General features: G+C 34.5%; 1 protein-coding gene across 4 annotated transcripts in view; it reads right to left on the bottom strand.

Annotated features, from left to right (window-relative positions):
- The window catches only part of TLK1 (tousled like kinase 1), a 154,127-nt gene that overhangs the window by 11,010 nt on the left and 120,116 nt on the right, over nucleotides 1-23,001 (bottom strand). For all 4 annotated transcript variants that reach the window (XM_032408318.1, XM_032408322.1, XM_032408325.1 and 1 more), the window contains 7 exons: nucleotides 19,839-19,905; nucleotides 8,230-8,327; nucleotides 5,837-5,918; nucleotides 1,659-1,750; nucleotides 1,485-1,574; nucleotides 1,171-1,340; nucleotides 758-893 (listed from right to left, as the gene is read on the bottom strand). In XM_032408318.1, coding sequence (XP_032264209.1) covers nucleotides 758-893; nucleotides 1,171-1,340; nucleotides 1,485-1,574; nucleotides 1,659-1,750; nucleotides 5,837-5,918; nucleotides 8,230-8,327; nucleotides 19,839-19,905 — 735 coding nt within the window. The remainder of the gene's footprint in view (nucleotides 1-757; nucleotides 894-1,170; nucleotides 1,341-1,484; nucleotides 1,575-1,658; nucleotides 1,751-5,836; nucleotides 5,919-8,229; nucleotides 8,328-19,838; nucleotides 19,906-23,001) is intronic.

The following is a 23,001-nucleotide window of genomic DNA, read 5'->3' as shown; positions in this document are numbered from 1 at the left end:
AACCCTAATGTCACATTTATGTTTGTAGTCTCCATCTTGTTCAATAAAGTTGAGTACAGTTATCTCTCCAATTACAATCTTACTCCTTTTGCTAAACTAAGTTTGTTTTGAAATTTTATAGTCTATATTCTCTACTTCAAGTGAATTTGACAGTAAGTTTGAAAATTCACACTGAAGTGATTTTTGTCAACACCTAGGTACTCTGAAGGGAATGACATTCATTCAGACTTAGACCTGTGAATCTACAGTTCTATCTAGAGTTTATATGTATGAAGTTATGAAAAGGGATTTCTGAGAGCCAAGTCCAAGACTAAGAATATTCCAAACTTCTTTCCCATGCATGATCAACAAAACCTCCATCTCCAATATAAACTGCCACCACAGAACCTCTACAGAGAGGACTTCATGCTTATGGCTACTGCTTGTAATAGTCAGGATGTGATCTTCATACAAGTATTTTTACTGATGATAAACATCACTTGAACATACAGAAGAAAATCCATGATTCTCCATGTGACGAGTTCCTGGCTAATAGACACTTAAGTCACTTGCCAATGCCAAGTTCTTCTCCCTTCACTTTGCTGATATTTACAGTTAAGATCCGACGAGAAAAGAAGACTGACAACAGTAATCTCCCTCTTGACTCAAACTTCATATTAGTACCCTCACCACTGTAATCTCAAAGATATATGGAAACAAAAACTAAACTCATAAAAAGTAATCTAGACAATTTCAATATTTTAAATTATACATTTACCAGTAAGTGCCTGCCCCTTGAGAAGTTAGATCCATTCCATCTACACCATAGCTATCATCATCCATGATCTTGGATAGACCAAAATCAGTGATTTTGATTTCTCCACATGCTGTGCCATCTACCAGAAGGATGTTTCCTAAGAACAAAATATAAAGTTTTTTTTTTAATGATACATAGATGAAAAACATTATATTTACTACTTTAGCTGACATTGGGGGAACAGATATATATTTAAAAAATGTAAATTTAAAATATAATTTTAAAATGTGATTCAATGGGCATTTTAAATTCTTCTAGTATTCCATTGACTTTAATAAACTGCACCAAAAAGCAGGTTTTCACATAACTTAATATGACTTTTAAAAACTACAGTCTTTAGAGCTTAAAAAATTTAGACAAATTTTATTAATTACCTGGCTTAAGATCATAATGTATAATAGGGGGTTTGATTTCATTGAGATATCTTAGTGCATTTACAATTTGCATTACAATAGACCTAGCTTCCTTCTCTGACATTAATTTATGTTGCTTCAGATAGAAATCCAAGTCATTGCCTTCACAGTACTCTAATACTGTACAAAACCTACAATGAAGAAGAGAAAAAATTAGACCTAAAACATTATCCAATAATTCCTTATCACAGTGATGAAATGAAGAATATATCATCATTACAGAATAAGGAAAGCAAAAGCAAACATATTTTTTCTTAAATATTATATTCACTTACGTATCTGTATCCAAGGAGAAATAATCATAGAGTTTAACTATCCTAGGGTGATCCAGTTCTTTGTGTATTCTATACTCTCTGCAGGCATGTCTACAGGAAGAGAGAGTATATTTATTCTCCATGACTATTAAATGTATTTTCACTTGATAAAAACCAGAAAGTATTACTATTTACTTGTGGTAGTTTTCCTTCTTCTCATCCCTCCAGCTTTTATTAAGCTGGTGGATCTTCACAGCAGCGTATCTTTGTTCATAGAGGTCAAAAGCCTAGGATTCAAGGCATAGAAGAGTTAGGACCAAAGACCAACTGAATAGCTAAAGAGATTTAAAAAACAAATTTGGTGATAATTTTTATAGCAATATGGAATTAGAATATACACTACAGTTTTTGGTGATCATCTCTGCTATGATTATATATAGTTTAACAACACATTTATTATTGGGAACAAGATATAAATTCCATCATATACATCAGAGAAAACTTTAATGTGAATTTTCACATTCAGGTTTCATAAATGCCAATATACTGAATCAAGATAAAACAATAAAGCTGTTATTTGTTTTTTTTAATATGGATCTGGCTCCTCTACAGTGGCAAAAGCAGTAAGCAGCCAACAAAGAGAGGGCTTTAGTGTGTTTTTTATGGGCTGGATAAAGCAAAACTTTTTCCTCTACCTTTCCTAGCAACTCCCCACTTCTTTAAACAAGTTCGTAACGATTTCCAACTGTTTAAAAAATTCTAAACTCTAAACTTTGATTATGAAACTGTTCAAACACAACCATACATCATTATCACACCTATCTACATCAATAATAATTCCTTAAAATCTCTTCTAATATCCAACTTGTCTTCAATTTTTACTGGTTGTCTCAAAAACAGGTTTTATACTGGTTTGTCTGAATCATCAGCCTATTTCTTACATAAAAAAATTAAGAATGATCAGTATTCTTTTAAGGTGTCAGGTAATTTACAAATCTAAAAACAAAAACCACTTGAATGTCATTTAAGAGAGATCTAGTAATTTTGGTTCTGCTGTGATTTACAGACAAAGGTGCCCCTTTTAAAAAAACAAAACAAAAACAACACTGAAAATTTACATATTAGAAAGAAGGTCCCCAGTCTCTACTCCCCCCCATCAACTGGTAACCTAAAAATAAACAAGAAAGGTAAACTGTCACAAAATTATAAAAGCCTAAGATCAGAAATAATACAGGATGCAGTAGTTAAGAATATTCATTTTGGAGTCAGATAAACTTATTAGCTACAGAACTCTGTGCTAATACCCTCTCTTAGCCTCAGTCTCATTTATAAAGTTTGGGATGTTGAGAGGATTAAATGGGGTAAAACACATAAAGTGTTAAACATTAGCTAATTACATTATTAAAAGCTTAAAGAGAAAAGATTAAAAAGTTCATGTGAGAATGCAAAAAAGCATAAAGGAGAATAGAAAATAAAATTTTAAGTGCACTCATAAAAATTATCAATATATATTGACTTATATATGACACATCTTTCTCCCAAGATTAGGTGAGTAAAGTATACCCTTCCCATAAGGCTAATATGGTCAATTACTGAGCAACTGATTCAATATTTTCCACCTTGGTGTAGATAAAAGTCTGTATTTTTTTGACTCACAATCTGCTTTGTTTCCCAGTGGACCTGGCAACCATGAAAAGGCTTTGAAGGGGTTGGAGAAAGTGGTCTTTAGTATTTAGGTCAGTACTGAACAAAGTTATTAGGCCCCAATCTGCATTTTCTATTTCCTATATAAGCCCTTTCTTCAAAAAGAAATGCCCCTCTTAGCAGCTATCTGTGATATAAGAAACAGTGCAAATACTATAGGGCAGTGGCAGAAGGCTGTCATGAAAGGTCATGACAAAAAGCTCAGAAGCTGGGCAACTAACTTTAAGGCCGAGTGAGTGCTAACTGTACTTTTGGTGATTTTTAGATCCAGAGTGAGCCATGCCATTATGATCTTTTCTACTTTGTGGCCTGAGTAAGCCTCCTTGAACCATTAAGTGCTTGAGAAGGAACTACTACTCGAATCAGAGAACCAGGAATTGGAAGAGAGCTCACAGATCACTCCTGATGGGTGAGGAAGGTTAGACCCATGATGTTTAATGCTTGTCCAACTTAACAAAACAAAAACAAAATGGTTCACAGTTGAACAAAGATCAGAACTGAAGTTTTCTGAATACAAATCCCATTATTTTTTCCCAGACTCAGAATTAGAATCCAGGTTTGTTTTCAGTAAACTAAGAAGGCACAGTCCTTGCCTCACTGTCAGGATTTCTAAGAATAGTCTGATGAGCTTACATTTGCTAAGCACCAATGTTCCTGTGATACAGCTCATCTAATCATTAGAGCAACCTGGGGCGCCTGGGTGGCTCAGTTGGTTGAGTGTCTGACTCTTGGATTCACCTCAGGTCGAGATCTCAGGGTCCTGGGATTGAGCCCTGCGAGGGGCTCTGTGCTCAGCATGGAGTTTCTCTCTCCCTCTGTCCCTCCCCACTGCTCGCTCGCTCTCTCTCTCAAAAATAAGTAAGTAAATCTTAAAAACAAAAATCATTACAACAATCCTATGATGTAGGCACTGTTAGTATTTCCAGATGGAAGACTGAGGCAGAGGATGGTAAGTCCTAAGCCCGAGTATATACAGTTAGTAAACAGTAATCAGTACTAGTTAGTATTCAAACCTAGCCTATCTGGCTTTAGAACCCAAGCTCTTAACCACTAACTATACTAATACATAACAAAACAAAGCACAAAGTGTCAACAAGGAGCTATAAAAGGGAGACCAACAGGGAAGTCTTCTACAGGAATTAAATTGAAGGTGAGGGTACAACCTTTAATAAGACTTCATCCTAACTAAGAGCAAATGGGAAGCCCCTGGGGCTTATAAGCAGGTGAGTGAGATGATCAGACTGCATTTTATAAAAAGGCCACTCCAGCTGCAGCATACGTCAATAAACTGGAGAAACTCAATGAGCCCTAAAGAAGGGGGTTAGCTAGGAGGCTCAGGGAGCAATGCCAGTAAGAGACAAGGAGGCCTTAAGCTGAGAGAGAGAGGGAAGGGTCACTGCTGGATTGAGAGCTTAATGATACAAGTTAGCAGTGGGCACCAGGGACTGGTTTTATGTTGAGGAAAGGAAGTTAGGAAAAGGTGGAGTGAAGGATGGCCTTAGGTTTTTCACTGGAGGGAATGGACAGATGGATGTATTGCTGTGGGAAGCCGCAGTGTTAGAAGAAAAAGCGTGGAGAAGAGGAAGATAACTTCTGTGTCAGACCTGAGTTTGTACTACATATGAAGCATCCATGTGAGGTAGAAAGACTAAGTCATGTATACCAACAGGAGGTATGGAGCTCAGAAGCAAAGTGCAGGATGGATATTATGTACACTGCTACAATAATGGCTTTTTGTTTAAAGAGTGAAAACCCTCTTTGGATTTCTTTCAGTTAGGAAAAACAGGCACTAATGTAGGTCTTTCGTAAAAAAGTGAAGAGGCCTCACACAAACTTTGTAAAGCAGGGGATACACTTCCCTTTATGCCGTTTTGGCTTATGAATGGTCTCACTGGAATGCTCTACTTTTGGATAGCTGGGGAAACCTGTATTTGAAAAGGAGAATATAGAATGATAAAAGACTTTAGGAACTACAATTGTTTTTTTTAAAGATTTATTTATTTACTTGAGAGAGAGAGTGCGTGAGTTGGAGGGGGGGAGGAGCAGAGGGAGAGGGACAAGCAGACTCCCCGCTGAGCCTTAAACCCAACCCCATCCATGATCCTGAGATTATGACCTTGAGCAGAAATCAAGAGTCCAACACTTAATGGACTAAGCCACTCAGGCGCCCCAGAACTACACAATTTAAAGGCTGGGCAGAAAGATACAATGTAAAGTGAAAAAAGAGAAGATACAAAACACTGAACATGGTGACTAAAAACTTTTCTACATTTATACAGGTGCATTTAAGAAACACTGGCCTTAAAATAGGTAGAGATTTGGGTAAATTCAAGACATGTAAGACTTGTGACACATGTTTAAATTAAGGGGTACAATCTTTCCATAGATGTACTATATTAAATGGCTATTTGCCTCTCTTGATTCTAATGAGTGTTATTTGTATCGGACTGGCTGCTAGTAACGAGGTACCAGATATCAGCGTGACGCAAGGAGATTCTCCACTCGAGATAAGACAACATAAGCCATCAGGCTCTTTTGTAATGAGGGTTGGGACATAAAAATCAGTCAAAAAATCATAAAATGAATCAATAAAAGACAAGTACTTCTTAACCATGTACTCCTATATCTTTGCTATTTTAGTGTAAGAACAGAAAAAAAGTCTATATTACCTTATACACTTCACTAAAGCCACCTCTACCAAGCAGATGAAGTAACAAGTATCTTTCATTTAACGTTGGGTGATCTTTGAACCTTAAGGTGGGAGAAAAAGATACTTAGGCACATAAAACCACATAAAAAAGGTTCCTTCCACAGTAAAGTTCCACTCTCTCTTCTACTTCGAGTTACTTCTTTCTCAGTTACTCTTCTGCTAATTGTGAGTTCCATCCTATACTGCTTTTCGTTCTCCACCTGCATGACTATTTTCAATCTGAACTCTCTGGTGTTCACTAAACTTAACATTTAGCTAAACATTCAGGTTCAATAACCAATAGCACTCTGATAAAGACTTACCAACTACTGTATTTCTAAGAGCTTTATGAAATCCCACAACTACTCAGTAGGAATTATTTCCCATGGAAAAATATACTTTTATATTGGGAGTACGGTTAATCAAGATTTTACAGTAGTACTGACATATGATTAAAAATAATTATATGTATAAATTGGCCTTCATGCATGATTAAATTTTACTCTTTGAACTTCTATAAATAAAATTTCAATTCCCAATTAAAAAATGAAAGCTTTAAAAAGAAACTTAGAAAATCTCTCACAGATAATACTCATTACTATGTAACATTTATTGCTCCTGCTATATATTAAGCATTCACATGTATTAACTCATTTATTTCTCAGCCAACCATATGAAGTAGGCGTTGCTACTATCTCTTATTTTACAGATGAGGGCACCACTGCACAGAAAAGTTAAGTCACTTGCTCAGGTCAACAGTTAATACATGACAGGGCTTAGCGGAAAAATGTGATTCCAAAATGTGCACTCTTGAAATAAAACAAAAACAAAAACGATGATAGCTTTATTAATTCCAGGTATAAATATATTTTATTATTTCATTCAAAATCAATCGAATATAGCTTTGACAATTTCTTTTCTTGAAGAACTTGTTAATAAAAGAGGTTTCTGCTAAGTTTTTGTTTTTGCTTTTTTTAAAGTAAACTCTACCCCCATGAGGTTCGAACTCACGACCCAAGATCAAGAGTCGCAAGCTCTACTGACTGAGCCAGCCAGGCACTCCTCTGTTTACTTTTAAAGTGAAATGTAAAGCTATAACAATTCACTTAATTTTCATCAAGTGGACTAAGTCATATCCACAAATAAGTTTGAACATAATTTTCAGAAGAGACAACTGTTAAATTAGTTTTGTCCTATCCACTTAATTAGAATTTTCATCTGGTACATTTTGGGTTATTCCATAAATATATTATTTCATTCACCTTATGCACAGGAAGGATCTGTATATTTATGAATTATACATAAACAAATGATCATGAATAGGCCTTCTTTTAAGCAAGATATTTATAGTTCATAAGAGAAACTGGCCATTTCCAATTGCGACATTCATATTAGGTCATGAAGCTTTAAATGACACAAGTCTTATAAAGTATAAAAAGACACTCTTCCTCTCCTTTACGTCAGTTAAATCCAAGTAGTGCCTTGCTGCTTAATTTCTGTCTTCTTCATAAAGCTCCCACCAGTCCTCAGTTATTTTCTCCTCTTTTGAGTTCCTTTAGCATTTAATATCTATAGCATTCATTTTGATAAGCAAGGATAAGGACAGAGGCTATAACTTAAACTTCTATTTCTTCTACAGTTTTTGCATAAATCTTGTTAGTTGAAATAATTTCAACTATGGCTTACTGAACTACTGCTAGCTGAAATACTTTCTCCTTCACTATTGTAATATTAACTTTGGTATTCAGTCAACAAACATTTATTTTGGGCCTAGCATGTGCCAGGCACTGGTCTAGGCTCTGGGGATATAGCAAAAATAAAATTAAGTCTGTGCTCTCATGTAGCTTACATTCTAATGTGAGGAGACAGACAATAATAACTGAAACATAAATCTGTAATTCCAGGTAGTGATAAATGCTATGAAAAAATAAAGCAAGGCAAGGATACTGAGAGAAGGGATGGAGTGAGGCAAAAACTGCTATCTTATACAGGGTGGCCTAAGGACAGCCTCTCTAATGATCATTTGGAGTGAAATAAGGAATAAGCCACGCAGATATTTAGAGGAAGAACACTTCAGGTAGAGGAAATGGCAAGCACGAAAGTCCAGAGATGGGAATGTGCTAAATAAACATGTTCGAGGAGGCCGGCTTGTGTACAAGATATAAATGAGGGGAGGATGACAGAGATGGTGGGGTTGGTGAGGTGGCCAGAGACCAGATCATACAAGGCCTTCTGAAAATATGGGAAGGACTTTGGATCTTTTTCTGAGTGTTCTGAGAAGGCCCCCCAACACGGAAATATTGTGTTTATGCTCTCCACAGAGAGAAAAAACTTTTTATCACGTAAAACTGTAAAATATGAATAATGACTTACTGTGAATTATCTTCATTATTTATTCTCTTGAGCTCTCGAATGTGAAGATTTCTGACTCTTTCCAAACGTTCAAGTTCTGCCTGGATTTCTGCCTCTTCCTGAAAATGAAGAGAGGGGACTATAACAAGCTCAATTTATTTGCAATATAAAAAGAGATATTTTTACCCATGCATCAATTTTATACAGTGACAGGAAGAATAGTATATTATAAAGTACCACTGAGTTAAAAGACCAAAGTGCACTTTTCAATGCCTGAAAGATGGAAAGAGATAAGGCAAAAGCCTATTTCAAGAAACCATCCTCCACATAAAAATCTATACCTAATGAGATGCTGAGTTTTATTCTGTACTACAAGAAATCTATTTTTAGAATATTTAAACTGAAAATGACTGCAAGGTAGTTGAGGTTGACTTATAATACAAAATGAGATGAAAGTTTTATTTCTGGTACATCCCAATTTTAATTTAAGAGGGAATAATTTAATAATACAAAACAAATGAAGGTATTTTACAATAGTCAAAAAAGGAAGAAAGGAAGAAGACAGAACCACTGATTATTTCTAGACCTTAGAATGTCTGAAATACACACACACACACACACACACACACAATCTGACCACTCAGGATAAATCCCACTGCAATCTTAGAGACTCTAAAACAAAAATTATATGGATAGCTGTGGTAGATCCTCAGTTATCAGAGCAGCTCTAGGCAAATCTAAAGAAATTTAACATTTTATATAAAAATTTTGATAAATATTTTTCAGGTCTCAAAATATACAATTTTGAGAACATTTTAGAATCAGACCCCAAATAAACAACCACCCATCTTATACATCTCTTTGATTTGTCAATATAAATTTGAATACTACATAAGGGACAGATAAGGATATATCAAATTTCGGTGGAAAATTCTAGAAATGCCCAATATTATATTTCTGAATATTTGTTGAGTAAATAAACAAATACAAATTGCCTTGGCCTAAATGTGTATCTACTACCATTACAAATCTATATTACACTTAAACATATCTGTATATTAGCTCCTTTTATTTTAATGATTTATCTTTGATTTAAAAAATCCTTTATCTAAAAAATAATTCTGAAGTTTACTTTGAAGATATAAATATCATTTCACTCCAAAGCAGATAATAAGAGCTATAAAGGGTATAACACCTTTATCTAAGGCTTAAACTGAAAGGAATATTCTAAGTATGATAAAGAAAAACAAATGTTCACATATTAAAAAAAACTAAATCTAAGTATGTTGTTTGCATTCTACTTGACCCTTAAGGTTATTTTTATTATTTTAAAATGAAAACCACTACTTGTTGCAGAGATATTTAATATGGAGTAGGCATTAGATGATAAACAGAAACTTTCACAGTAAATTTAAATGAAGATAAACCTTTCTAGAATTTTGGGGAGTTTTTTTTTTTTTTAAATACATAGACTAAACAAACTGTCTTAATTTAACTGAAATTTCTTTATACAGCTTCAGTCACAAATATTTATTTTAATGAAAAAAGTAAAGGTAATAAATACTCTAGGGGATTAAATAACTGAAGATTCATTATAAGGACAGGAAATAGATTAAAAACCTTTTGGAATGAGACTCAAATCACAGCTTAGTTGTGTCTTAATTTATAAAGACATATAAAGTAGAATAAGAAACTGGCTATACAAGTATGTCCATAGTATGAAAAAAATTCAAATTCATTTATACCACAGAACATAGAAAGTGGTAACCTCTTCTTTCCATATTACTAACATTTGTGGTCTTAAAACTTGTGATTCTTACACATGTAGGAAGCTACTAAACACTTGGTAGGCTGGTGAAATTTTAAATATCCGATAAAACTGTGAAATGTCTATTAGGATACCTACTGAAATAATTGTTTTAACTTTTATTTGAAATTGTAGTATGGGGATACTATATCAAAAGAGTATTTATAGAAATTAAATTTTACTGAGTCAATAAATATATTTTATGAGATTCAACTAGATTGTTGATACAGTTACATTTGCTTAATATTTTTTGGTAATCTTCAGAGGTCTATACAATGGCAGTAACCAATATTGCAAAATAAATACTTAGTGTTTAAAGAAAGTAAAATGTAGGTCTGTGTCAGTTAAGCAAACTTTTTTTGTCCTCTATAAAACATGGCAGATATGGCCCATAAAATCTTACAATCTAAAAGCACAGGCAAGCTGCATTTGGTTTGAATTATAAAGTTTACAGGAAAAAACAAAAGTCAGAAGCGCTAGGAAAAAAAAAAAATTGGATCCTCTGTATGTAAGAGGAAATGTCAAGTAAAGGAACTATAACCAAGTCTCTCTCTTTTTTTAATAACCAAGTCTTATATACTGATAGATATAACTCTTTCATAGTCAGTGAAACATATTTACATCTAACATATTGTAATTTATTATTTATTTCACACATCTTGGACTTTAAACCAAAGTGACACACTTCTGGGGGCAAGATAATTCTGCAACTCTTAAACCCCACTTGGGGGGGGCAGTATACATACTCTTATGGACTGAAGGTTTGTGTTCCCCCAAAATTCATATGTTTAAGCCCTAAACCTCAATGTGATGGTATTTGGAGATGGGGCCTTTGGGAATTAGATTAGGTCACGAAGGTGGGGCCCTCATGATGGGATTAGTGGCTTTATCTGGAGGAAGAGAGAGAGAGATCCTGCCCACCCTGTCCCCTCTTTGTGGGAGCACAGAGAATAGGACATGTGAGAAGGCAGCCATCTAAAACCAGGAAGAAACAGATCCTCACAAGAAACTGAACCCTGCTGGATGGACCCTGATCTTAGATTTCCACCCTCCAGACTGTGAGAAAATTTCTGTTAAAGACACCTAGTCTCTGGTATTTTGTTATGGCAGCCCAAGCAGATTAATACACATACTTTCAGGCGAATGTTAGGACGATATGGCCTAGTACCCTTTCTTTATATAAAGGGGCAAAGCCCAGTTTTGGTATGGCCCCAGGGTACAATAGTCTAGAATACAGTGGTTTCATCAACTGATTTATATTTAGTGCAGTCATTTCCAAAGATCTATCCTGTAGACTATCCTCTCCTTGGCTTGAGATCAACATTAATCTCTGGGCTGCCCTCAGAATTAATCATTTTCAGAGGGCTCAGGAGAAGCAAGTATGACCCAGGCTCACAACTGACCTGAGTTCATTATAGAATGGAATCCTCAAACCCATGGCAAAACTAGGCCAGATTACTAAAACACAAGAGATAATCCAACTAGAATAATAGCAACTTTCAATCCTCTAGTCATCCACCAGCTGAGCAGTTAAAGCAGAGGTCTAGAAGACACACGAGTTAAGAATAGACTTTTAGAGAGAGAGGTAGGTTTGGTGATCACACACAGTAAAAGGACACAGTTCTTTTCTGTTCAAACAGAAAGATACAGCAATGGACAATTTAACAGTATATACTACAGCTATTTTAACAGTTATTTTATAATGAGCTCTTAATATTCTCATTTAAAACCCAAGTCATGTAAGTATACAACAACAGATCTCAATACTGCCTCACTGTTAAACCTGCAAAACATACCACCTTCCAAAACTTTTAACTTTAAAAAATTTATATGGAAGGCAAATTCCACAGCAACTTAACCAAAACAATTTGTCCTTCAGCAGAAGTTTGACATAGAAATGCTTTCTGTTTGTAAGCAAAGTTTTTCTGGCAACTTAATATCCCCTTGGCTCAACTTTCTAAGCCAAAAGTCAGTAACAGTAATACAGAATCTCTAAAATGCCAGGTAAAAACCGCTAGGTCGATTTTTGTGCATTTCCCATAATGGCGATTTTTAAAACAGCAATTACTAAAAGAAAGGTGGGGTGTGTAGGCATTAAAGCTATAAAAGCTTAAAGAGTTATAAAATGCATTTTCACATGTAAAAATGATACATATCCTGAAAAAATTAAACATACTAGTTTAAATTTCTTTAACAAATCTTGAGTATATTACATGTTATATCCACAAAAAACCCTCAATTTCAAAGAGCTGCTTTTCTATAAAGCCAAGATAAGACAGAAAGTATTTTGATAATCATTCTCAGCTTGCCTATAACCAATGAGAGTTGGTAAAAAAGAAATTCTGTATATTATGAAGATGGAAGAAGAAGAGAAAAGCATATCACTTTGAAGAGCCTATTCAATAGCACTGTAACATTACTTGGTCTAGGAAAACTAGTTCAGAATGAGGTTTCAAAAAGTTTAACTCCAAATTCATTTTAGTAATATGAACAATATTAATCCCTCAAAAGCTGGTATCCGCAGGTCCTCAAATTTTTTAATTTCATAAACTATAATGTCATTCTAAAAGTTTATCACAAGGAAAATGAAAGGTGAAATTAACAAAGGCACTATTAAAAGCTAATGGAAAGAAAGGGCAGTGCAGAAAAAAAATTAGGAAGAAGAAAATCATTAACAATTTACTTCATCTTTAACCCTGTTGTATGCCCCCAGATTATTTCTATTATATGCTTTCAAATACTTTAAATATGGATATGAGAGAGATGAACCATTGGAAATATGAACCAACCAACAAACCAAAAAAACCACATAGATAAAGCAAGTCTGAACTTCCAGAGATCAGTTTTGAAACTATTGCCCATAACCCTGTTTTTGCTTGAGTATGATTATGTAAGATTGAAAACTGGGTAGGAGGAGGAGAGGGGACAAAAATTATGAAATTCCTGGGGCGGGGGGAGGGGGGTTTATTCCTAACTACATAAATGCTCCCTCCACTCCCCTCCCCAATCACTGAGCTGGTTATTACTGATGGGAGCATACTGTATCTCCCTCAGATGTATTGCACTGGCTTAATTATTTTAGAACCTTAATGTTTTCTCTACACTTCATTTCTTCCTTTTTTAGGGGGAGGGCGTGGGGTGTGGAGGTGGGGGTGGTATTTTATTCTCTCTTCAAATGCATAAATATCTACATTAAAACCCCTGGGAATAACTGTTAAAATAGGCAGGTTTTGATTCTGTCAGTTCCTCCATTCTATTTAAACAAGACAAAATAAAACCCTTCCCAGCAGCAAATAAATGTAACAAGTCAACTGACTGGCAAAATTTAAATATTTAGTATACTTCTTGAAAAAGAAATTACAGCTGCTGTACTGGAAATTCCTTGATGTTAAACACGAAGGAAGGTGCTCACACCACACCGTAGCACAGCCGGGCCTCGCGCCTTACAGCGTATTGTAGTCCTCCGCACGGCCTGGGTTCCTCTGAACCTTTTTCAGGATTTGGCTGGATTCACAGATTGTTTATTTAAGTATGAAGACATTTAACTTTCTACACAATGACGGAAAGAGCCTAGTATTCTAGACTCTCTTGACGCACAGGAATATACAGGTGACCCTTGAACAACATGGGTTTAAGCTGCACGGGTCCACTAATAGGCAAATTTTTTTCAACAAATAAAGTACTGTAAATGTATTTTCCTCATAATTTTCTTAATAACATTTTCCTCTAGCTTACCGTAAAAATACAGTATATAATACATATAATATAGAAAATTTGTGTTAACTGACTGCTTATGTTATTGGTTAAGTCTTCTGGTTAACAGCAGGCTATTAGTAGTTAAGTTTTGGGGGAGACAAAAGTTATATGCAGAGTTTTGTGCACATGGGGGTAGAGGAGGGTTGGTGCTCCTAACCCCTGATTGTACAAGGGTCAACTGTAAATGGCATGCAGTTATAGTTCTGATTGGGAAGGGCCAGTGGATAAGCAATTGTTTTCTTTTTTTGTAAAACAGTGATCTCTAGACTGAATTTACAAACATGAATTGAACTCTGCTCTAACCAATGGCTAACACGACTTCTAAAATTCTTTCCAAAATTAAAAAAAATTCCATTCCCTATAAAACTGGATTAATATTAAACATTACAGGAGCAAAACACATATTACTTCTAAATTTTCATTTTGGTAATTGAAAATCTACTACACCAAGTTAAGATGTATGACTGCAACTGGGGAAACACAGAGTAGTAATGTTTATGGATTCATAATAAGAGTAGGAGGTAAAATATGAACACTGGGAGTTTTCCTATCTACAGCCAGTCCCATGTTCTCTCAGCAAAGTCATCTTTATAGACTACTACTCATTTTTAAAAGGGAAACAGTAGTAAGGACAGAATGTCAAGTTTAGAATTCTAACACTATTCTTGCCCAAACCTTGTAACATTCTTCGTGGGCTTAATCATGACCTTTTCTACTACAGTGTATTTTCACCAGACTTCTACTGAAAACTACTGCCTTATACAAGTAGCATCTTTTCTTATGTTCTAGAGAAATGTAATGTACAATGTGGTTGGCTTTAATTGAGAGAAGAATTCCCAAGAGATTTCTTCTAGTCATGGCCATGAATATAAAGGTGAACACACAGATTTAGAGATTAAGTCCTCTAGAATTATACTGTTCATTATTTTCATATTTTTATTCAAACAAGTGACAATAAATGTCACATATGCAAACTTATTCTTTGTGGTTATACTAAGGATCTGATATATCAGATGACAGTGGTATTCTAGAAAGAAAGACCAAAGGAGATATCAAACTTCAAGAGTTACTTGGGGGTCAATTCACCTAAAACCAATGCCCTGTATTCTCCACTGTTCAAAAGGCTTGTAGACAATCCATTGTCTTCCATTTCAACTAGTTGCATGGTCCACTGTGAAGGAGTGAGAAAAGAGCTGTGTGCTTGTTCTTGACCTGTAAAGATTTCATCATGGAAGATTAATACTGATGCTGCTGCTGCCTGTTACTGGTTGTTTCTCTTTGCAGGTGCCAATATCGGTCAGAGAACAGGATTTCAGTGGCAGAGTTGTTGCTATACTGTTATCTCTTCAGAACGGAGGCACAAGGAGAGATGAATGCCACATCGCAAGGAGCAAAGGAGAGAGAGAGAAAGAAATGGTGTCAGGTGGCATGTTGGATGTGATTTTTGTTTTAGTAGAGATTGAGATGACTGCAAATTGTTTAGCTGATTCCTTTGGTCTGCAAAGATACATTTGTGTTGGTGCTGATGATTCTTGACTAATCCTGTTTCAGTTACAAATTGGTTATGTTTTTCCAAAAAAACTTCCAGCACTTATATTCAGGACTTATAAATCTCTCTCTCTCTCTCTCTCTCTGTCTCTCTCCCTCCCTCCCTCTCATGCACACATACAACCCAAAACACATACATTAAGGCCAATCCCTACTAATACTATTTAATATTCCATACTGCTAATCAAATATTTTAAGTCTAGAAGATGACAAAACTTGAAGACTAAATAAAGGGCAACACACATCTGCATGCTGTTCACATCACACACTTGAGTAATCGCAGTGGCAAGACATAGTTATTAGTCCTAATAACTTCCAAAATTCTTATTTCCTCATCATTTTGGGGTACTATGATGGGTAACTTATATCATTTAAATATTAGCTACAGAGAGAATCTATTACAAGGATGATGATTTTTCAGGGATTTATTTTAAAAAGTTATTTGTGTTAATTTAGTAATAATCCTAGAAAAGCATATCCATGTAGTTTCCTTCAATTGCAGAATAATGATTTGAACTATACAAACAACAACCTAGCAGAACTCCTCACATCAAAAAGATAAATTCCCATCTAGAATGTATCAAAGACTGGTATATCAAAATATGATCATCCGTAAGAGCTAAAAGGCACAGAATTTGTTTCCTTAAATCCACAGATTCCACATGTGGCACAAGTACATAAAATGGGGTAGTTAGTAGCCTTGCTTCAAAGAACCAACTTTTTAAAGACAGAAATTTATTCTCGCTGCAACTACAAGCTTTTAATAAGGGGTAACTGTTACCGGTAAGTTTGTACATAATTACTACCAAAGTTATTTTTTAAAAACTGTTTTGAGAATAATTTGTATAGTCTCCACATATTTTATTATATAGCTCTTCTCTGTTCTATTCTTTTAAATCCTTAAGCTACATAAAAGGCAAGATTATGTTAGAGAGTATAGTTTTTATTAAAAATGTTTTTTTCTGTTGACCTTTAAAAATAAATTTAGAGAGAAAACAATATACCAGCTAGTAAGAAATATTCTAGCTGATATAACAGTCACTAACAATACTCAAGGAAAATAATACGTGAGGGAAAGAGACAAATTTAACTGCTCTCCTTTATCTGCAATGAAAATGAAGCACGTTTCTGAAAAAACAAAAAGCAAGCACCGCCACTATTCTAAGACAGATGCAAAGAATGCTATAAGTGAATTAATTCTTCTGAATACAATGAATCAACTTGCTATATGTACAACAGAAGAACTGTAGGAATGAGTGTACAGGTACCGCCACGAAATGGGAGCGGAAAGAAAAAGGTGCATGTCTGGCTTTGCCGGCTACTAGCTTTATTATTTTGACCACACATAGGGAGATCTTGGCATTCAAAAAGTTAACATTAATATTCACTCCAGAATGGTTAAACCTTCGAAGTCCATAAAATGTAGTATTATGTAATTCTCCTGAAATGGGAATTTGAATCATGCCTGTGTCAGGCAGACTATGGAAATAAATCAATCACTTAGTGAATGAGTAAGCAATGAGTTCATAAACCGAATAACTGAAAATATTAAAGAATTCTTGATATATTAAAAAAAAAGTGATGCTGCACAGTGATTTTCCTAATCTCAGAAGAGAAAACTAATAAGCCCTTAAGCCCCAGAAACATCTATTTATGTTAGCCACGGACTTACTTTTGGAGGCTTTTGCTTAACTTTCATTCCTTACTCTATCACGCTAATAGCTCTGGATTTATTATATTTCTAACTCTGCAGAATAGTGCAGAATGTGAACTGAACTTTATGATTTATTCAAAGGTAAATATACTTTTTCATATTTCAGTTTACCTATTCAATTATTATGATGATCTTTATAAAATACAAAGCACATCATAAATTATTCATTTCAAGAAAAAGTAAATAGGCCTTCTAGTCTCATATGTCCAAACAGCATGGGCTTCCTCAATGAAATAAGTTTTCTCTTTTGGTGCCCACAAATTTAATCTAATAATTCTACTGAACTTTAAGAGTTTTTATTAAAGACAGAGAGAGAGCAAGAGTATTCTGGGCTCCAAATCTAAACCCTAAGCTGACACAGTACAGGTTAACTCCCGTGCAGGTACAAGGACCTCAAATATTCATATATCAGAACCAGCCTATGGTAGAAACTATATAGTTACAAGTTGGGTACAGTTCATGTCAGCTTAATAAACCCAGGAGCATAGGGAGCTGATAAGATAGAGGTGATAACGTCTCTTCTCTTAACTGAAGCTTGTTCTCTATGTTGTTAAAAGTGTCCAATCTACTTTTTTAGAAAACAGAATAACCTATTTTAATGGCCTATTTTCCAGGTGTGCTTTAGAATGCCAAAGAACGTATTTTTAAAACATGCGACTTAATGCTTATTACTTAATTTTGCCACTCAAAAATTAATATCCAGTGGTAAGCAGGCAACTGCTATTTGTGCTCTAAGATGACACCACTTAACTCAATTTTGTTCCCTGGTGGTACTACCAACAACTTTATGATGCATTCATTCTTCTCACCCAAAATAGCCTCTTAGAGGAAAATGTGAGAATTCAAGACATGAGAGCATGTTTCAGCATTAGTAGTTTATCCACTCTCCCAAAATATTCCATGATGTTGGTCAAAGAAAAGTAATATTGTAAACTGGTTAAGAAGATAAAGTTAGAAATCTAGAGCTGCTCAGTAAATCTTGATAAAAGCTGAAAAAAATAAAACAGGAAAAAGATTATGGCGGGGACAGTTATTAGAAAGAATGAGTAAATACAAAAAAATGGAGAAGTCAAACAGGGAAAGAGGCTAATATGGAGGTTAGAAGTCAAAGCGTAGTGTTCTACAACAGCTTACAACTGTTTATATAGTATCTAGACATTTAAATATACCTCACTTTAGAACACTTACAAAGAAGTGCTTCAGAGAAACCGAGTATTTTCAAAGTACCAGGAAAGCTTTAAAATCAACCAAGCACAACCAACTAAAACCAAAAGCAAACCCTTCTCTGAAGCTTTTCAAAAAGTGAAGTATTTTTTGTAATACAAATCACCAATTCCTAATTTAACTGCTTTATAATTTCAGATTTTATATAACAGGCTTTCATAAAATACGATACACACATGTAAAATCTCATCACTAAAGAGTAATTTAAAATTAACTATTATATGTGAAAATAATAACCCTCAGTTAAAGTGTCCCATTATCATGAAAGGCTGGTTAGAAAATAATTCATAAATCTTTACAGGGGACATCAAACATAGGTCTAGAAGAGTTCATTATCAAAATAGCTTAGGTGGACACACAAATACCAGTACTAATTCTGTACTACAAAATCCTTCAAGAGTCCCATTACAACTCCATCTGTTACAGAGGATAGACGGAAGTTGTCTACTGTATCTCAAAGAACAGGAAAAATTGTAACAAAACAAAATACACTTTTTAAAAAAAAAGAACAGAATAAATTATGTTATAATTTAGTGTTAAAAGTAGTTTGGGGTTGAAACTTTTCTGAGCAGGGGCATAGACAGATATGACACAGTTAAAAAACACTAATGCAAATTACATATATATATATATTTCTATTTATCCCTGTAACTGAATGGCAGGGGTCTGAAGCACCTTGATAGTATTCCAAAAAACAAAACAGTACACAGTATGATAGCAGCTGCTACCACAATGGGTTTTTCTGTCCTACCTCACCCCACCCCAGGAAGACAACTTCACTGAAGCTATCTATCTTTGATTAGTTCACTATCTCAATTTTAGCGATTATTCAGCCTATTAAAAAAATATGTAAAGTAATGTGACAAAAAGCAGAATAAAAAATTGGGCCAAAGAAAAAGAATTTTACATCTGTCAGGAGCTTCATTTTGAGTGGGAAAATCTACTCTATTATTAATTTGAAATGGTTTGAACTAAAAATATGAACTGTAAAAACAATGAACTGATTACAATTTCATAGTTTACAAATCAGTACAAAGCTATACATTATAAAAATTGACTGTAACAACACATAGCAACATTCTGATAAACTGTATCACTTCATACTATTACTGATGATTAGGCTCTTCTAAATTTGCCAATGTACATATATTAATTGAAACATTTAATCAAGCATTTGATAGCTTAAAAGTTAAGCCAAAGAAACAAGTTTGTTATTAATTTATCCTTATTTCAGTTTATTATAAATGGATACAAACAATATGGAAATTTACATTTCATCTTAAAAATGAAGCATTTTTACAAAAACAGTATTTAAACAGAGTAATCCTAAGACCTGAATATCTGGCCAGGAGTCACTTCTCCACTATAGGGACATGGTATTACCAGCATCTCAATGTTTGTACGCTGCCACAAGGTAAAGGAATGTTATTTTAATATATTCAACTTAAAAATACCCGTCTTTTTTTGTCTAAACTCTGGGTACTTTCTCTCTTAAGATGACCTCTCCAATAAGAGACTTATAATACAATCTCTGCACAACCTCTGGTAACAAACTAAAAATTGAGCATATGCTTCACATACCTTTTTGAGATGTCCTAGTCTAAGTTTGAAAATTTCTTCCTGTTCATGATATTCTGCCAAAGTCAACCTGTCAAAAATGAGATGTAATTCTAGATATTAAGATTAATAGTTATTATTTCTTATTAACAACCAGCAAAAGAAGATAAATAAGTGGAAATACTACAATGTTGACAACATTTATCCCAAAATAAGCCAAAAGTCCTTTACAATGTTCTTCAGAATATACCTAATACTTACAGATGGAACAACTAATTCATAAATTCAGCAACTATTTAATGAGTGCTATGTATCAAGTGATGTTCCAGAATTTCAATACTCAGGGTACAATGAAAAAGACATTTTCTCCTTTCATTTTAGTTCGAAGTTACACTCTATAATCCCCACTGAGGCAGAAAAGAAACAATTTAATAAAGAAGTAAAATAATCCCAAATAACAGTAAGTGTTATGAAGAAAACAAAAATGGGTGGCATGATAATGACATTGTATTACAGTAATTTGTACCGAGTGTTAGGGAGGTGGTTTTGAGCTAAACATCAAAAAGACAACTACAAGAGAACCTGGGCGAGTTATGTTCTAGACACAAGCTACAGCAAGTGCAAGGATGCTACGAAGGACTCAGGCTGGCATACTGTAAGAAGAGAAAAAAATGTCAGCATCAAAACAGCCAGAGAGGCTGTGAGCAGTAGGAGAGGCAAGCAGGGGCCAGCTTATGTATGGACTTCCAGACCAAGGAATGAATTTCATTTTACTCTAAGAGTACTAGAAAAGTACTGCAAAGAGAGTCCATCCAGTTGGGTACTGGTTTAAAAAAAAGGAAAAATACTAGGAAGTTTTTTTTTCTGCTTCCATGTGTTAGTGAGGAAAAGGAATGCTAAAACTATCGTTAACACACCAAATTCTTAATAAATATAAATAGACATAAGACTTTCAATCTTGAAAGTACTTTACGGTTATTTTATTATTCTCAAATTTTCATATATAACTTTGAAATATAACTAGCTTAATATATGTTGAACCATAATAAGACATAAACACTTAATAACATTTCCTGAGAAAAAATTATTGTTTTCTGATAAAAAAAGAAAACCACTCTACAATAAAACAACTTCCATTTCATACCCCAATACTGAAAGAACTGCTTTTTTTTATTTTTTTTTTTTTAAATTTTTTTTTTTTAAGATTTTATTTATTTGCGAGAGAGACAATGAGAGACAGAGAGCATGAGAGGGAGGAGGGTCAGAGGGAGAAGCAGACTCCCTGCTGAGCAGGGAGCCCGATGTGGGACTCGATCCTGGGACTCCAGGATCATGACTTGAGCCGAAGGCAGTCGCTTAACCAACTGAGCCACCCAGGCACCCTGAAAGAACTGCTTTTATCAAGCCTGTTTGTTTACTCATGTGTTCTGGGGTATTTGGAAAAGCTCCTAACCAGGTAAGATTTATTTATGTTTATTCAGGTCCCTCAGCAACATTTAGTATAAATGTTATTCTCCTTTAGCTAGATATTAGTTAAATTTACTAATTCTAAAGAAAGGGTATTAAAAGGAAACAAACAAAACCTCCAATAAATTCCGTTAGTATTCCACTAGAAACATCTTAAGAGTGAAACATTTAAAATTAAACCTGTCTACCCAGTCTTAATACAACTGCTGGATTTTATTATACTAAATATAGCAACAGTGGATAGTTGCAGCAGATGCTTCAAGTAAACTTAGAGAAGTGTTACAGTGTGACTGTAGATGGAGTGAAAGGAAAAGGGAAAGGTGATCTTAAAAGGTCTGGAAACTAAAACGGATAAAATCTCAACTAATTCAATAAACAAAAGCTATAGGAATTTTTGGCAATAGCTTCTGGATAGGCATATATACCACCAATGAAAATTTGGTGCAATTTGAGTTTCCTAAAATTTTTGAAATTGCATTCTACTAAGAAGTCTGGCTCTCATGCAAACTTGCAAAGCCCTTCCATATGCAGATGGCTGGGAATTTCTACAATTTGGAGGTAAGCATATTTTGCTGTGTTTAGTTGGTGCAGTTTTCAATAGCAACTATTCCTGTGAGTTAAAAATGAATTAATATCTATTCCATGATGATTTAGTTTGTTGAATATTGTTTGGTTAATCTTATAGCATAATGTAATGCATATTTGCTATTTAATAGCACTTAGTTCCAGTTGTTAATACGTTTTATGTTATGGTTCAAATCATCCACATCCCTATAGCTAAAGCAAATGCATAGATACTCCCTCCCCAAATTTTCTTAGTAGAGTGATACTTCTTTATTGATTTAAAAAACTTTAACCCCCCAAAAGGCAAAACTTTAACCACAGAGAATTATTTCATAGATCTACTACTCCTGATATTAAACACGTACAATTCTCACTAAAGATTAATGGTAACTTTCATCAGCAGCAGAACTATTTACTTCCTGCATTTTGATTACTACCACTATAACTACTATTAAGCTTTAAATAAACAGTAAAAAATAAATATTGATCACTTTCTCTCTGCTTGGTTTTGAAGCATTAATAAGCAAATTCTGCAGGAAGTACTAAATACTACGATACTCAATTTCTAGGGCAGTGATTCTTACTATTTTATGATCGTGGGTATCTAAAAGTAATCTAAAGGAATTTATAATAAACACTCTCTCCGGAAAATTTCACATATACATAAATTTGGGAGTTCACAGCTCTCCGTTTAAGAATTCCTATCCCAGGTTCTTGTCTCACCAATTGAATGCAAACCTCAAAACAGCAAAAGAGACATATCTTACATTTCTCTGCATTTCCCTATCAGGAAGTATCTGACATATATTAGAGATTTTAAGATATCTCTGTTGTCTATTTCCATTAATGAAAAGTGTTTTTACATAAAATGTAAAATATCTGAAAATGGGAAAAAAAAATAAATTTAGATCAAATTAACTGAGGACAATCCTCTCAAAAAATGAAAAGAGGGGGGTGCCTGGGTGGCTCAGTCGTTAAGCGTCTGCCTTCGGCTCAGGTCACAATCCCAGGGTCCTGGGATCGAGCCCCGCATCGGGCTCCCTGCTCCGTGGGAAGCCTGCTTCTCCCTCTCCCACTCCCCCTGCTTGTGTTCCCTCTCTTGCTGTGTTTCTCTCTGTCAAATAAATAAATAAAATCTTTAAAAAAAAAAAAAAAA

This window comes from Phoca vitulina, unplaced genomic scaffold (genome assembly GCF_004348235.1).
Source record: "Phoca vitulina isolate PV1807 unplaced genomic scaffold, GSC_HSeal_1.0 scaffold1, whole genome shotgun sequence".
Taxonomy (NCBI): domain Eukaryota; kingdom Metazoa; phylum Chordata; class Mammalia; order Carnivora; family Phocidae; genus Phoca; species Phoca vitulina.
The sequence above is the reverse complement of the archived record's forward strand: the minus strand, read 5'-3'. Positions and strand labels throughout refer to the sequence as shown.